Below are 17,881 nucleotides of genomic sequence, written 5' to 3' on the forward strand. Positions count from 1 at the left end.
CAATAATTGTTCCATGCTGTAGGACGACTGCCATTTTTACTAATACTAAAGATGAAATCATTTGCATTGTTTTAAAAAACAAGAGTTTGTTAAGATCCTCTATATGTGAATATACATTCACATATGTATCCTTTTGTGTGAGAAACAATATTTTGCTGTTTTATGCTTTTTTAGAAGCTTTTTTCTTATGCAGTTGAGAAGAAAAAGGTGATATGGGAAGTTATGAAATCATAATTAGTTTAGAATATATTTGCAGTTTCATCTGGAATTTAGCACAAGAATAGGCCATCTGGTATGGGACTTTAACTGTCCTCAACCCCAGCTAGCAGGGAATTGTGGGAATTAACACCTAAAACATCTGGATGGCACCTGATTGCCTTCTACAGTATTATAACATGCCTTGTAATAACATAGCTATAGTAATGTGTTTGACTAGGATGAGTTAGTTGTTTTCTTTCAACGAAGTTCCCCAAGCCTTAATTTCTGGATTCACTAGAGAGGGAAGAGAAGGTATTATGAACCAAAAGGGCCCTGAAAATCTACAAAGCTGCCATTTTGCCATGTGGACCCCGACATCTAAGATGGAATCCAGTGGCTTGACTGGAATTCTGAGAATGTCAGGCTGCCCCTGTTCCTCCCCATCACCACCCGCCTTGCTCCAAATTAAATCCAAACATTCAGGACACAGAAGAGACCCTGTACATGTCTTGGAAGTTTTTGCTAAGAAAAAATAATAATGTAAAGAAGAAAATCTGGCAGTGGATTCATAATTCCCATTTGTGAGCTTTTAAAGCATTTAAATAATTACCAAAAGCATAATTTAAAGCACAGTGTACAATGGTCTTCACATTTGCTGGATTTGACTTGTTTGAATAGCAGTTTTTTAAACATAAAAAATTAAGGCAAAGTATTTCATTGTAATTCTCTTTGACTGTTGCCTTCAGTACAAATGCAGAGTTTCATTTTTTTGTATAGTGCAAATAAAATAGTTTAATATTTTAAACAGCTTTTGGATCAATATATTTTCCAAGGGTAGAGAAAATGGTTGAAAGGTTTGTTAGACCTGCAGTAAGGTTATAATTAAAAAAATCTTTGAGAAAATTTGATGCACTTTATTATTTAAATTTAAGTTACATTGCATTTAAACAATATTAAAGTAGCTTAAGGTAGTTATAATATATACAATACACATATCTCTATATAATTGAAATAAATAAATCTCCCTGTTGACTAAAACAATACAAACAGTAAAAATGATAATGCCAATCGTTTAAACAGAAAGAAATAATTTAATATTTTAATTTAATTTAATATTAATAATAGCAGGCTAACTATACCGTGTTTCTTACCACTCTCTTTCCATCCTTCCACATGAGAGGTTCTGTATGATGCTAAATCATGCATGTCAAACTGAATAGGGAAATGAAGTCAAAAAATAATGCAAAATAATCCTCTTGCACTGGAGAAATGGACTGGTAGCAATAAGAGAGAAACTCAGCCATAATAAACATTAAAATGTCACAGACGGTGCAGAATCAATTGCCATGTAAGGGATAAACAGGCAAGCCATGGCAGAGGGATACAAAGCTAGAATGCTTGGATATATGGATTATATATAAATCAGTATGGAACAAATTGCAAAACACCTTGTTTGAACTTGCTTGCTTGCTTTATTCCTTCCTTAATTTAAAAACATGGATTTTGAGATGAAGAAAATCAGGGTGATATTTAAGGTACAGTAACAAGTGAATTCTAGCTATCAAATTGAGCAGATAAGTGTAAATTCACAGCCAAACAAAATAGGACTTTTAGATGAGTTACTGTGTCTTGTAACAAGAGAACTGCCAGTGATTTAGACTTGGTAGGATCAGCTAGTACAGGGAATGAGTGATGTGAAATTACTTGGTGATATTAACAGCAGGGTCATAAATTAAAGATATGAATGTCTAATAGGGGTGTCTGCAAGGGAGGGTAAAAAAAAGTCAAGATAGCAGCTGGATGATCAAAAGGGCAGGGCTTCAATCACACAGTTGCAGTTGCCATCTTGACTTTTTTGACCAACTCTGACAATACTCTGAGTAACACTCGTTTCATTTCAAAAGAGAAGTTTCCAAAGAAAGAGGTATAGTGCAGAGACCAAAGCCACTGCAAGAGAGTCCTCAAACATACACTTGGTGTAGAAAAGGTGAAGAGAAGTCTGGGAGGACGCCTACGTGGTTAAACAGTAGAGTCAAGAGTGACAGAAAGAGGAGAGCATTGAGCACCACAGTTTGGAGGAACATCACCCTTCATATTTGTAGCAGAAATCCATTCAATTCAACATAGATTATCTGCTGCTTATGACACTGCAGAGCTTCCTCACCCAGACACTTCTTAATTTTTAAAGATGGTGAGCAAAAGGATTGAAATAACAACAACAACAATGAACAAATGAAAGAAAAGAAGCTGAAGAACAAGAAGACCAAAGAATATCTGATTGAGAAATATCACCTAGAGACCAGAAAGATCGAAGAAGCGCTGGAAATAATAAAGCAGCAAATAACAGCCATAGCCAAGAAAATCAGCAGATAAGAAGCTCGAATTGCACACTACGGGCAGAATCTCCAATTTCAGTCAAATCAGAGACGTTTCTACCAATCCATCAACGGAGAAACTGCAGTGAACCAGCCAACACCTGACGAAGAAGAAACAGTGCAGTTCTGGGCACAGCTATGGGACAACACAAAAAAATAACAACAAGAATGCAGCTTGGATAAAGGAGATGGAAAAGAAAAAAATAGAAGCTGAAATGGAAGATCTTGTAATAACAGCAGAAATAGTGGAGAAAAGGGCAAGGAAGATCAAGAACTGGTCAGCACCAGGTGAAGATGAACTGCATAGTTTTTGGTTGAAACATCTGACTAGTCTGCACCCACTCATTGCCAAGCAGTTTAACAACATGCTGCAAGGAGGTGAAATTGAAGATTGGTTAACATCTGGCAAAACCTACCTGATAATGAAAGCTCCCAACAAAAGGGGCAGCACCAGGCAACTACAGGCCAACTACCTGCTTACTAACAACTTTCAAATTGCTAACTGGTGTGGTAGCTGATGCAGTCCAACAGCATCTAGTTGAAGACAAGCTCTTTCCATCTGAGCAGAAAGGAAACTGCCCAAACAGCAGAGGGAGAAAAGACCAGCTCCTAATTGACAAGATGATTTTGGAAAACTGTAATAGAAGGAAGACCAACTTGAATGTAGCTTGGATTGATTAAAAGAAGGCATTTGACTCCCTGCCCCATAACTGGATAATCAAGTGCCTAACAATAACGAGTCAGTAGAAACATCAGAAGCTCTGTGCAAAGGTCAATGGCACAGTGGAAGACACAGTTGCTGGTCAATGGAGATAGACTGGGAGAGGTTAACATCGAGAGGAATCTTTTAAGGAGACTCACTGTCTCCTTAAAACATTGGTGACATTGTCACCAATACTGTTTGTTATTGCATTGATTCCTCTGTCAACAATACTGAACAACTCAGGCCATGGCTATCAAACATCAAAAACATCTGCCAGGCTATCCCACCTCCTTTACATGGACAATATGTTTGGACTGGACAAATGTGCCACCTTTACCATAAACAGGGGGAAAATAGTGAAAACTGAAGGAATCAAGATGCCCTATGGAAATAACTTCAAGAGTCTGGATGAAGAAGATCACTACAAATACCTGGGCATTCTTCAGGCTGACAACATCAAGCACACTGAAGTCAAGAAGAAGGTTATTAATGAATACATCAGAAGACTCAGTGGAAGAAATACCATCAAAGCGATTAACATCTGGGCAATTCCAGTCATTAGATATACAGCTGGAATAGTGGACTGGACTCAAGCTGAACTAAATGCCCTGGATAGGAAGACCAGAAGAATAATGACAATGAATCATGCCTTTCATCCATGCAGCAATATTGACAGACTCTATTTACCAAGCAGCATAGGTGGGCATGGAATGTTGGAAGTACACCAGACAGTTGAAGAAGAAAAAAGGGCATTGGAAGACTAGCTGAAGGACAGCGAAGAAGATGCACTGAACCTAGTATACCATGAAGGCTTACTGAATACCAAAGAGACCAAACTGGCCTATAAGAAAGACCAAATGAAGAATAGAAAAGAGACATGGCAAGGCAAAGTATTACATGCCCAGTACATAAAAAAACCTAGCAGGCAAAGCAGATAACAAGACCTGGCAATGGCTAAGAGCAGGAAAGCTGAAAAAAGAGACAGAGGGGCTAATTCTGGCTGCACAAGACCAAACCTTCAGAAAAAATGCATATAAAGCCAGAATTGAGAAGGCAGCAACAGACACCAAATGCCTTCACTGAAAAGAAGCTGAAGAAACAGTGGACCACCTGGTTAGCTGCTGCAAGGAGATTGCACAGATTGATTACAAACAACGGCATCAGAAAGTAGCAACAATAGTACACTGGAATATCTGCAAGAAATACCACTTGCCTGCATGCAAGAACTGCTGGGACCACAAAATAGACAAAGCAATAGAAAATGAAGAAGCCAAAGTGCTCTGGGACTTTAGAATTCAAACAGACAAGCATCTGCCATACAACACCCCAGACTTAACAATTGTTGATAAGAAAGACAAAAAAGTCTGGATAGTGGACATTGCAATACCTGAAGATGGCGGAACAGAAGAGAAAGAACTGGAGAAAATCACAATATATGAAGACCTGCAAACAGAAGTAGAACGACTGTGGCAAAAGAAAGCAAAGATAGTACCAATAGTAATAGGCACTTTGGGTGCAATTCCAAAACATCTGGAGCACCGTTTGAACACCAACGGCATTGACAAAACCACCACTAGTCAATTGCAAAAGGCAGCTTTACTTGGAACAGCTTACATCCTGTGTCAATACCTTTAACATCATCAAACAACATCTGCCTATCCCATGTCCATGGGAAAGACTCGATAGGTGGACAAAAATGCCAAATCCAGTTTAAACTTTTGGCTGACTGTGCAACCAACCGACTATGCATTTATTTGCTCCCTCAGTCACTGAAGCAGTTGCAAGTGATGCTTTGTAAAACATCAGGCAATCTACCTGAAGGTATGAGGAAGATGCACAAAAACCAGTGAGTAAATCAGTATATGAATACTCTGTAAACACATCTGACAAATGCATCTGAAGGCATAAGGAGCAGGAGAGAGTTGGATTCTTTCTGAAGAGGACAGAATCCTAGTTTAAAGTACATGAGTACAAACACCCAGATCTTAGCACTGCAAGCAAGCAGCTACCAAAAATTTAATAGAAACATTCTGAGGACATTGAAGGAAAAAGTTAGACATATCCAAAGAATATGTATTGTGTGTTCTTTATTAAGCCAAAGGCTTCTTTCCTTCAGAATTGTGTAAAGATGTTTGTCTTTAGGGAATACACTAACAGTTTGGTCCAGTGTTTGTTCTCCTATAGTACTGATACTCCTAAAGAGTTGCAGTACATTCATTTGAAATAGACTAGCTTCTGCAACCTGGTGCCCCACAAAAATGCAGAACTACAGCTATCATCCCTAGCTGAGAATGGAAACTAAAGACATCATCCTATTTTACCTTCATTACATAACAGGCCAGAACAGATATTAAAGCAGAAAACCATGATTGGATCTGACTTTTAAAAAGAGACTTAAGCAGCTGTGTCCGCTAGTTTTGACTGGAGCAGTGACAGTGGGGTAACTGTGCTTAATCTTTTCTGTCACCATTGCTTTCTTGATCAAAATTGTCCTCCCAGAACTCAGCACTGCTACATATTGGCTTTGCTTAGGAAAATATGCATAATACTGGTATCAGTCATTATGCTGTGAGCATAATAGTAGTTTTGCTTTATATGAAGAAGGGAAATTTCAGCCTGTTACAATGATACTTGGATGAAAAAAATATAACTTCATGCTGATGCTCCAATCTGACTTTTCCTCTTCTCATTTTTTTCCCTGGGCTGCTTTAGTGGATGGGTTTACACATTATGCTTAAACCATGAAATAGGGTTGGACGTATCTTTGAACTCAGCCACTGCAGTTTGTAAAGCATAGTTTATGGTATAGCCCTATGCATGAACCAGAGCATGGTGGCTTATTCAGTAAACTATAGTAAAACAAAATACGATTTAAAAGAAATTATGGTTTACTTGGGTGTGTGAATCCAGCCAGTGGTTTCGAAAACATTGTCCATCCCATTTTTTCTATGTGTTGTACTAGATTGGGATGGACCTTCAAAAGCTGAAGACCCCACTGCTTTATAAGTAATAGGCTACTTTCTCTAATCAAAGGATGAACTTCTCCATAAATTAACAAACTTGGTCCATATGCCTGTCTGTTTCCACCTAGTGGCTAAAGAATGTACTGTCTCAAATGAAAATTCCATTAGAAAACCTGAAGTTGGTTTTATTAAACATCACTTCATGCTTCCTCTCCCTGTTATTTTGAAAGGTATAGAGCCCAGGTGTTTTGCTAAGTATCCAGGCACTGATCAGGTGCCCAGACAATTGGTTCTTTTAGATCCAGAGACAATGATCACACCAGTAAGTAAGGAGACTTTAAGCTTTATTGTTTAACTGTGGTAGGCAAATTAAACAGAAACTCAAGAAAGCAGATCAAGCCAGATGATAAGAAATCTCACTTCAGCTGTCTGGAGCCCCGTAAATGATAGCGGAGAGTCCCCAAGCCAGTTTTGCATACAGCACCTGGCACCAGGGTCTGTGGCCAAGCTCCAAACTCAAGAGGCAATCCTAAGGCTATCAAAGTCTGGCCCTAAAACCTCTAGACTCTGTTTCCATGGTACTCAGACTGCAGGATCTGACCTTGACTAAGTAGGTCCCAGGGTCTGGGGCACCTGTTTATGACATAATCCAAGAGCCTGGGAAGCTATACAGATAAGCTAAGGCTAACGTAAACCATCTTTGGGTTTTCTCTTCTCCCCAACCCCCCCCAACTTCTAAGTAAAAGTGAAATAACAAGCAGGTTAAACATAGCTCAGAATGAACTCTAGCATTTTCTTAATATGAAGGAGAAATCAAAATATGCCACTTAAACTCCTCAAATACAATGGTCTTCTGCTTTGCCACTACACCAGGGTTTCAAAACAAAACAAATACCTCAGTTCATTCTGTTCAAGCATCTAATGGAAGATATACGGCCCCACTTTCAATGGACTGCTGTAATTCTAGCTTAGAGAACCAAAAGTAAACTAACTAACTAACTAACAAAGTTAAAGACGAAGGAATAAATGCTTTATCACACAGGATAATGATTACTGGTGTTTCATGAAATGTAATCATTAGAATCCTGCACAGTCTTTGTTTAGACTTTTCTCCATTGTGACGCAATTTTGTGTTTTGGAATATTTTGCCTTTTACTCTTTGTACGCAATGACACACTTCAAATCTTTTACTTATGCTCTGGTACCATTTGCATGTCCAAGACAAAGTGCAAGTTTATAATCAAGGCCAAGCTGCCCAACCTGAGCTTCCAGAACTGCATGCACCCCCATAGTGTGGCTCTCAGGGAGGTTCTAAAAGCTGCCAGCAAATTGTAATATAAAATATGCCAGGAAAAAAATAAAAATACAAGGACATTTCCTCAGCTCAGGGACTTATTCAAGGAGACCAATATACCATAACATGTACTATTTATTTATTTATTTATTTATTTAATTTTACTTTATTTTTATCCTAACTTCATTATTTTTATAAATAACTCAAGGCAGGGAACATACCTAATTCTCCTTCCTCCTCCTATTTTCCCCACAACAACACCCTGTGAGGTGAGTTGGCCTGGAGAGAGGGACTGGCCAAGGTCACCCAGCCGGCTTTCGTGCCTAAGGCGGGACTAGAACTCACAGACTCCTGGTTTCTAGCCCAGCACCTTAACCACTAGACCAAACTAATTCTGTTCCCCCTTCACTGCTTCTTTTCACCACAACTATCTGTTTTCTCTACTAGGAATTTGCAGCACTTACTAAGGAGTTGAATTTATGTAGGGAACAACTGTCAGAGCGTGAGGAGGAGATCTCAGAGCTAAAGGCAGAACGGAACAATACACGGGTAAGCGGTAGAACAGCCTTTCTCAACCTTTTGACCCTGGAGGAACCCTTGAAATATTTTTCAGGCCTCGGGGGACCCCTGCACATTCAGGCTCAAATCTAGGCCAGAAGTTACAAAATTATTATACTTGTTTCATGGGTAGGCCTGTATATATGCACTAACAGTGTTCTTAAACTAAAAATAAAGAATGAAACTTACCTCTTTAATGTGAAGTTGCCTGAATTTGAAATAATTTTTTAAATAAATTGTGATCTCCCAGGGAACCCCTAGTGACCTCTCACGGAACCCTAGGGTGCCACGGAACCCCGGTTGAGAAACCCTGATCTAGAAGGAATACAATTTTTTTCAGTTTTGTTTAGAACTTCCCAAATTCTTGTATATTGATTGTTAATATTATATGACAGTTTCCCCCACCCTCAGCCTACTATCCTCCACATAACTAGTACATTTATTGACATAAAACAACCCTCCTCCAAAAAAGGAATGTTGATATATTCCACATATTTTACAAGATTACTTTTGTGCGCTGTATTATTGATATAGGCATGCGTGCTCCTAAATACCACGCTAAATAATTGGGATGAAGCCATATGCACCATCAAATCAATTTTGCTTTCCTTGTCATGTTCTTACACCATATCTGACTGTATATGTGCACTGGTAAAACATCACACAAAAATAATTTTGATGCAGATGTGTATACAGGCAAAAGGAGATACTTTTTGTCATTATTTATTGTCTGTTATTTATTTTACTTATTAGTTGTTGTTCATTACTTTAAACTGGTTTGTTTCTTTAATTTTCATTAAGAAATGATCTTCTTGATGGGTTCCCCACCCACACTCCCCCATTAGAGTAGGACTTATCCCCTTCTGCTTCCAAGAGCTGTTTTTTCTCAGTGGATCCTGTCTCAGTATCTGATAGGAAAACTGCCTTTCTGTCATGTCTGTTTGAAAATCCCACCATCCTGGCCCTGAGTTATCTACTGATGGAAGTGGCTGTTTGAAAAGAGGGAGGAGGAGATTATTTCTGCAAAACAAATACACATTTGCATCGTGTCCTGTAACTCTGAAGATTTTGGTACTTGACCTCCTTCCATCTACAGAGCCAAAAATGTATCTCCCTCAATCTTTCAGCTTCCTTATCTGTCTGCTTCTCCTTAGCTGCTGCTAGAGCATCTGGAATGCCTAGTATCCCGGCATGAGCGTTCCCTTCGCATGACAGTAGTGAAGCGTCAGGCTCAGTCCCCAGCTGGCGTCTCCAGTGAGGTGGAGGTGCTGAAGGCTCTCAAGTCACTCTTTGAACACCACAAGGCTCTGGATGAGAAGGTGAAAGAACTATTGACTGGGGGAACCGGGAGGGAGAGTTTGTCCCAGATGCCTAGCTTGTGGGGACAGGGAGCTTTACTTGTATTGTTCTGAAAACCTGAGGGCATCTACTTCAGCTGTGTTGCTGGCTAAAATTAGTGCAAAAGCCACCACTATATTAAGCAGCACATAATTGGGTGAATTATTCTGAGCTGTTCCCAAGATGCATAAACGAGGTGGATGAAGGGTTAAGCAGAGGCACTTATATTAGGAGAGAAGGCATAACTATTCCTTTATTTTTTTAAAATACTTTTTATTAAAGAGTTTTACAGTACTAAAAGATAATACAGAGGGAAATCAGAAAGAAAGAAGGGAGTAGAAAGAAAAGAAATACAAGGTGCAAAAGAAAAAGAAGAAAAAGAAGAGAGGAGAGGAAAGAAAAGAAAAGAAAAAAGAGATAGAAAAAAAGAATATTTAAAGAAGCAACTCCCAATCTTCCTTGCAACAAGTACAGGCAAATTAATATTTCCCCACCTCCTATGAGACTACATAAATAATTCACTTCTTCCCATACCCGCCCCCTTATCCATTCACAAATCCAAAAATCATTGTAGCTTCTGTCCAAATGTCAGCAAAAAAGTCCATAAAGGGTTTCCAGAGTTTTATGGAAATAATTCTTATTTTAACCCTGATCAAACAAGTCAACTTTATATTCCTTTCTTTTGCTTCTGACAATCTTAATCTTTAATTCATCAAGTTGCTGTTGTAGGATTGAATCTCCATTCAGACTTTCCTTCCTCAAAACTTTCTTCAAGGCTTTAAAAACCATCTTTTGTAAATCCAGCAATAAGTCCTTGCCCATCTTCATTTCTTGGTTTATCATTTGTAATTCCACTCTGATGATCATCTCTGTTTTATAATCCACAATTTCTTTATTTTCCAATATTTCTACATCAGCTGGGATTTGTTTTACCTCTTCGTCCTGTCTGTCTATAAATTCTTCCATGTTGTTCTCTTTCACATCTTTTATTTCTTCTTTAGAATCTTCTTCAAAAAATGCATTTACAGGTGCAGAATTTTTTGCTGTCAGTTTAGTTATATGTTTCTCTCCCAGTACTTCAAAGATCCTTTGAAATGTCTCAAGCATCATACCTCTGAGTGTCATTTTGTAAATTTCACTTTTCTTTGTCCTGCCTGGAACTTTAGTTCCTCTAGTGTCCCATTTCTGTATTCACAAAGTCTCAAGTTTCTTTGTTCCTATTTTCAACTTTCAACCAATGATCTCTTTCCTAATAGACTAAACAATTCATGTTCCCACAAAAATATTGTTTTGTTCACTCAGTTTTTCAAAAGACTTAGCAAAAGTCCTAATATTCCAAAATTGTCTGGTCCCTTAATTCATTTAAAACTTTCTTAAATTCTTATTTAGCTTTTTCTGATTTATTTTATATTCTTTCAATTCTTTAAGCTGTTAGTTAATTTTTCTTCTCTTTTGGGATGAAGTATAATTAAGATAGGTTATACTTAATAGCTAGCTTTTCAAACTTATTATTTGGAAGACCTCTTTTAACTGTGAAATAATTGTAAATCCAAAAATGATTAGAAAGTGAGGTTAGATAAATCCATTGTCCTTAAAGGTTCCGCCACGTTTGAAAGCTTGATGGCTTTCCTCGTCTCCCGGCACTCAGACCCATGGGATGACCACTTTCTGCAGTCTCCTTGCGAGGAGCAGCCATCTGGAGCATCAGTGGGCAATCTCTCATGCTCTCCTTGTCCAGAGAGGTTTCATTGGACTATGCTTACCACCGGTCTGTCGGTCTCCACTCTTTTGGAGACAACTAGTTTACCATTTTCTCACCCAGAAACCCAGCTATTCCTTTGTTTCTTCACTAATGGCAACTATCTCTGATATATGGCAGGTTCGAGAACGGCTGCGAGTGGCGCTAGAGCGTGTTGCAGTATTGGAGGAGGAGCTGGAAATGTCCAATCAAGAGGTATGAAAGAGGTCTTCAGGAATATTATGAGCACCTAAAGAGTGTTCCAGAAATACACTGTGCCATACAGATGTGATCTGGGGATGCTTTGAACATCAGTGATTTCACATGAGTGGTGGTTGAGACTGACGAAAGAATTATGACTTTGGGGATTTCATTGTGTGTTGTGAATATAGTGGAAGTTGGGTTGTTGCTGCAGGCCTATTGCTTGAAAACAAATTATTTAATATATTTGCAGAATTTTTCCAGAGATCCAAGCTTAATACACAGGTCCGTGCATCCACTCTTTGAGCTTGCTTTCTGTTTCTGCTTGTGGGTACCTGTGACACTTTGTTGAGGAAAAATATCAAAGGCTGCGAAAGGTGTTTATTTATTCCATTCAACTGCTATACAGTATCTGATAGCAGGCTCACTGCTTTTGCACTTAGAGCTCCAGAACTGCATTTTCTCAAAAATTCAGTTCAGTGGCCTATCTCATCCCTGAAGCCATGATACAAGTAGTTATTGGGAATACAGCCTATAGACCTTAGAGGTCAGTTCATATGTAGCACTAAGCTGTAATGGTTTGGCTTTGGCTTAGAGCCTTATGAAAATCCATTCAGAAGCTAACCTGGTATGCATTACTGAGATCTGGGTGGCAGAGTAGGTGTTGTGAGCTGATTCAGCTGTGTCAATCAAGTGTAGCATCTATCCAGATTGTGGGGGGTAAGAGCAGGGAAGGTGCTGTGGGCCATGGGAATGCTATCTTGCTCCCCAGAAAGCCTTTCTAACCTGGGAAAGATTTGAAGACCTTTTACCTGGCACTTGGTCAAGGAGACAGGCTAGGGATACTGTTGCTAAACCACCATCCTGCTGCCCAGCAGCTTCCCTGAGTTGAACTTACAGCAGTAGTCTCAAGTATGAGGTTGGAAAACTCTAGGACAGTGATCTTGGGGGACTTCAGCATTCATCCTGAGGTACTCTGAACAGGTTTCATGATCTCTGTGACAATTACTGTATGAGTCTGTCTCAAACCATTATTAGACCTAACACATAAAATGAGGTACACCTGTGACTTAGATTTTACCTCACCTTGAGAGAGAAGTAACCTAGATATTAGAGTGTTGAGTTATGGTTACCTTTTGTCATGGTCAGATCATCATCTGGTGAATTTGGTCACATTTTGTCAAGCTTTTGTTGCATACTCTTCCCTTGAAAATATAACATTCACATATAGTTTGAGACTTGGAAACATGGACAAGATGTATCACTGTTCAGCCTACCACACAATCATATGATCCCTGCTTATCTTGGCTTATTTGAAATAGCTGAGTGGATGGGGGTGACTGGGTAGATCCAGGGAGGAGTGAATGCATCTTTGTGTGATGGAGTGAGACTGCTGGAGGCAATAATCTGTCCACTCTAGAAGAAACCTTCCTTGGATATCGATATTTTAGCTAGCAACTGTTCAGTCACAAATCCTTTTTGAGCAAGATGCTTGAGAGATTGGAATCTGTGCAGCTGGAGATATTTTTTGGAGGACAACCAATTGTCTTGAACCTTTTCAGTTTGGGTTCAGTTTTGGGATAGATATTGACTCCTGATAGGTGACCTCTTACAAAAAAAAGACAGAGGGAATGCAACTTTGTTGATCCTGCTTGATCTTTCAGTGGCTTTTGATTTCCACCACATACTGAACTTGATGTTCTTGAAGACCATCTCTGTGAGTTGGGGGGACTGTTTTATGGTGGTTATACTGCAACTTGCAGGGAAGATTTCATAGGGTATTGGGTTATGGTAGCACTACACAGCCTGGTAACTATACTGTGGGGTGCCAGAAGGCACTACTTTGTTACCAATGCTATTTAATATCTATATGAAACCACTCTGAATAGTAACCAGTGTTTGGGAGCTAGATAACACCAGTAGAGAGACGATGCAGTCTCAGCATCTGGATGAAAATTCATGAGAGTGAAACAGCGTGGATATAATATTTTATGGTGGAGCATAGTAACCAGTATATAATATTGGCAATATATTCTCCATACTAAAAAGATTCTTCACTACTGCTGAAAGGGTTGTCTTGCCACCTACATCTCATTTATTAAAATTAAATGTAAGCAATTCTACATATCTTGTTTTTAAAAATTTCGTTACCTCCTTCCTCTCTGCAGTCTCTTTCCCTTCGAGAGCAGCTTGCCCGACGCCGATCCGGCCTAGATGATCCCAACAAAGAAGGAGATGCCCAGATTTGTGTAAGTGGCTCTGGAAGGCAAATTTGAAGGGAAGCAGAAAAGGAGGGAAGAAATTATGGAGAGATACTTTAAAAAATTGATTAGATCAAGCACACATGTTCACTAATGGAGACATTTTAAAATTTTTATTGGGTTGTGGAAGCTTCTTCCATAGAAATCCATAAAGTCCCTCTGGTGAGAGGAGATGGGTGGTGACAAATTTGATAGATAGATAGATAGATAGATAGATAGATAGATAGATAGATAGATAGATAGATAGATAGATAAATAATGGTGAGGTATTTTGTTTTCTTATGCAATGAACATAGGGAGTGGGGAGAGGATGGAGACTTGATGTATATATCATAAACAGGATTAACTTATAATACATGGATCTTTTTTTTACTTTCTTTATTCTTTAGGCCAATGGATCTGGGACCCTTGAGTTGGGGCGTGGGGGTCGGGAATCAGAGCTAGAGGAGGTTTTGGAGCGCCAGAGAGGAGAACTATCCCAGCTGAAAGAAAGACTTACCATGCTCTGTCGGCAGATGGCAGAACTGGAGGAAGAGTTAGCCACGGCCCAACGAGATCTTATTAAATCTGAAGAGATTAATGCCAAACTACAAAGGGACCTCAAGGAGGTAAAAGGCAATGCTTGGTGTTCCACCTGCCTACTTTATGACAGGCTGCCTCTTATCTAGATCAAGTAATCCAGCCTTCTTTAATCTGACCCCTTCTGGGTGTGCTGAAAGTGCAACTTCCCAGTTAACATGGCCAAAGACTGGGAACTTTGGGAATTGCAATCTAAACATATCAGGAGGGCACCAGAATGGACCCATCTGCGATAAATCATTACTCAAATGTCTCAGGTTATGAACTTCAGAGGGTAGGAATCATTCGGAGAGAGTTTTTCAGAAAAACATCTTACTCAATAGATGGATTCCCATGGCAATAATGGGTTGTGAAAATGGAAGAGGCCAATATAGTATTGGGAGTTTTTGAAAAAGGATTGGTGTTACAATAGCAAATAATGTAAGGTTAATGTATGAAGCTATGTGGCATCCATATGTAGAATATGGAATCATTTTGTCCTAACAGTCAGAAATCACACTGAGACGAGGAGTAGGTCTCTAGTGTTTATTACTACTACATAAGACAGAAAATCCTAACAAACTGAAGAAGCGTGGGAAAAACCCAGACAGATAAACCCCAAAAGTCAAGGTGGGTCTGATCTGTGTCTCCTTGAATGGCTGCTTAACTCCTCAGTACTGCGCATGTGTTTTCCCCCCTGGATAGAGGCCCCTTCCAGCTCGCCATCAGTACTCATGACACATTTGGAATTTTAGAAAGTGCGGAGAAAGAACAGTAAAAATTATTAAGAGGTGGGCTGATAGTTGCATTTGGTGTGGAACTGTGAACTCATTTCCATAAACTGAATTGAACTCATTTTTTCCCATCTGCTGAACAAACAACATCATTACACCAAGTGTCTTCCTGTCATGCAATGTATAGTTTTTGCATGTAATGGGCAAATTCACTTAAAAGTAATATAAGATATAAGACACAGAGAATCTTAATTTCACCCATAACTAGTAACTGAAGGATCTCAGCAGAAGTTTCTTCTGTTTCCGGAGAATGGGAGAAAGGATGGCACTATCCACCCCCTGCCATTTTTTCATCCTTTCCTTCTCTTATGTGGTGTGGGTAACAGGCATTAGCTCAGCGAGAAGACATGGAGGAACGAATTACCACACTAGAAAAACGCTACCTGAGTGCTCAGCGGGAGGCAACGTCCCTTCATGATGTCAATGACAAGCTAGAGAATGAGTTGGCCAGTAAGGAGTCCCTCTACAGACAAGTGAGTTCCTATTTTTGCCTTTTGGTCCATTCTATCTATTACCTTGGCCCCAGTATGTCCCTGCTAATGTCTGGTTGTCCTTAATATTCACATTTTGCATATCCTACAGATAAGTCAGAAGTTGCCCATTCCCCCCCCCCCCCGCCTTTCATTGCATACTACTAGTGGGTAATACTTGTATGATGGCTTGTCTTGCAGGGCTTTGTTTCTTGACAACCCTTGAAAAGTAGTTGTTTCTCCTATGCAGAGTGAAGAAAAAAACAGGCAGCTACAAGACTGGCTGGAAGATGCCAAGCAGAAACTTCAGCAGACTCTTCAGAAGGCTGAGACCTTGCCTGAGATAGAGGCCCAGTTGGCCCAGCGAGTAGCTGCCCTTAACAAGGTACTGTGCAAAACAGGGAAGAAACTGAACCTGCCATCAAGAGATGTAGGGAGGGAATGGCCAATGAAACACTGACTGCTGGTGTCAGAGAAAGAAAGGAAGTGGGAGAGATGGGAGGATTCCAAGTTCTAAGAAAAAGAAAGCATGACTTAATTCTCTCATTCACTTCTTATTCTAGGCAGAGGAGAGGCATGGCAATTTTGAGGAGCGTTTGCGTCAGCTTGAGGCCCAACTGGAAGAGAAGAATCAGGAGCTCCAGCGGGTAAGGGCATGAGTGAAAAACTGGGTGGAATTTGATGGGCACCAGAGTGTAATGGTTGCCTATTCTGACAAACTCAGCCTCACAAGCAGGTGCTTAAGGATAACTGGTTTATTGAAAGAATAGTATGCAGATACAGAGAAAGCTGAGAATGAGCAAAAGCGCGCCAAATACAAACTAAAAACCCTCGCTTCAGACCCGGTTCCACCCTCGCTCGCGCTTAGCAACCACCCCCTCCCAGGTGTTAGCAACCGTTGCCCACATCGGCCTGAGAAAGTAACCTTGAACACATTCCATAACCCAAACATACATTCCACAGTTACAGCAAGGAGATTACAGCCTGGCACGGCTGGAAGTCTCCACCCAGCAAACACGGATCAGGAAAGTGACATGCGAAACGTTACGATGTATTCAGAACATTGGAACGATGAACATGACACAGAGGTGCCAGGCCATTGCTAATGAGCTGTAGCAATGTGGTTTAGCACATGCCTTGCCTCAAAAATGTTCCAAGTTCAATCCCATATATGACTGGAAACAATGGAGACTTCTCCAAATCCCTGGAGAGCTGTTCCCAGTCAGTATTGACAGTAACATGCTTGATGGACCAACTGTCTGAGTTGGTACAAGACAGCTTCTGATGCTTCTATTTCACATGCATGGGGAATGGTACAAAGACATTAAAACACAATGGAAATGTATACAGGTAGTTCTCGACTTACGATCGTTTGTTTTACAATCGTTTGAAGTTATGACAGCCTCGGAATGGGCGCTTTATGGCCTGTAAAGCACTTCTGAGGGTCACAAAACATTGCAACCCTCCCACAGTCACATGATCACATTTCAGGCACTTGGCAACTGGCTCGCATTTATGACTGGTTGCAGCATCCCAGGGTCACGTGATCGTGTTTTGTGACATTTTTTGCCGTTTTTCAGCAAAAAACACCCATTGGGGAAGCTGGATTTGCTTAATGGCTGCAATGATTCACTTAATGGCTGCTGTAAAAATGGTTGTAAAATTGGGTCTGGTCACATGGTGACTTGACTTACGACTGCAATGACTTACGATGGAAATTCCAGTCCCAGTTGTGATAGTAAGTTGACAACTACCTGTACGGAAAAGAGGGATCCTAGGTGTGATGAAGCTGGACTCATTGATTACAGACCAGAGGGTAGGACAGTAGCATGGTGGAATGACCTCCAGGTAATCCTGGCTACTTTTGCCCTCTCTCTTGAAAAATAGGCACGCCAAAGGGAGAAAATGAATGATGAACACAACAAGCGCCTCTCAGAAACAGTCGATAAGCTACTATCTGAATCCAATGAACGTCTCCAGTTGCACCTGAAGGAAAGAATGGGGGCGCTGGAGGAGAAGGTACATGTTTCCGTAGGTGTAACTGGATTTGTGGTGTGAGAGCCAGTGTGAATCAACTATCCTGTATCTGTAGGTCAGCTGAGTGAGAATCCAACTGAAGGAACTGCCAGAGCCCAGGAGTTGTACCTTGAAACAGAAGATTGTAACCCTGGTCTTCATTTTTCCAAAATGCAGTTTACTGGATGTTTTGGATCTAGGGCATTATGGGTAAAAGCATAGTAACCACTGCAAAAAACAAAACAAAACCTCATAGTGGCCATTGTGGATGGTTTTCATTTTGTTTTGATAGCCTTTATTCTAGTCGCTAAAGGGACTGACCATCCAGGTTCTTGGATAAAAGGAACCCCAGAACTGTAACATTTTGAGAGCCAGCAATTGAGGCTGCTTAGGCCTTTGATTGTCAGTTGAGAG

General features: G+C 40.1%; 1 protein-coding gene across 3 annotated transcripts in view; it reads left to right on the plus strand.

Moving 5' to 3' along the window:
* Positions 1 to 17,881, plus strand: part of PPFIA3 (PTPRF interacting protein alpha 3) — a 56,236-nt gene that overhangs the window by 12,781 nt on the left and 25,574 nt on the right. For all 3 annotated transcript variants that reach the window (XM_063300932.1, XM_063300934.1, XM_063300933.1), the window contains exons 3-11: positions 7,981 to 8,082; positions 9,246 to 9,410; positions 11,309 to 11,383; positions 13,537 to 13,617; positions 14,019 to 14,237; positions 15,308 to 15,454; positions 15,702 to 15,836; positions 16,015 to 16,098; positions 17,339 to 17,470. In XM_063300932.1, coding sequence (XP_063157002.1) covers positions 7,981 to 8,082; positions 9,246 to 9,410; positions 11,309 to 11,383; positions 13,537 to 13,617; positions 14,019 to 14,237; positions 15,308 to 15,454; positions 15,702 to 15,836; positions 16,015 to 16,098; positions 17,339 to 17,470 — 1,140 coding nt within the window. The remainder of the gene's footprint in view (positions 1 to 7,980; positions 8,083 to 9,245; positions 9,411 to 11,308; positions 11,384 to 13,536; positions 13,618 to 14,018; positions 14,238 to 15,307; positions 15,455 to 15,701; positions 15,837 to 16,014; positions 16,099 to 17,338; positions 17,471 to 17,881) is intronic.

The sequence above is a fragment of the Candoia aspera genome, chromosome 4 (genome assembly GCF_035149785.1).
Source record: "Candoia aspera isolate rCanAsp1 chromosome 4, rCanAsp1.hap2, whole genome shotgun sequence".
Taxonomy (NCBI): domain Eukaryota; kingdom Metazoa; phylum Chordata; class Lepidosauria; order Squamata; family Boidae; genus Candoia; species Candoia aspera.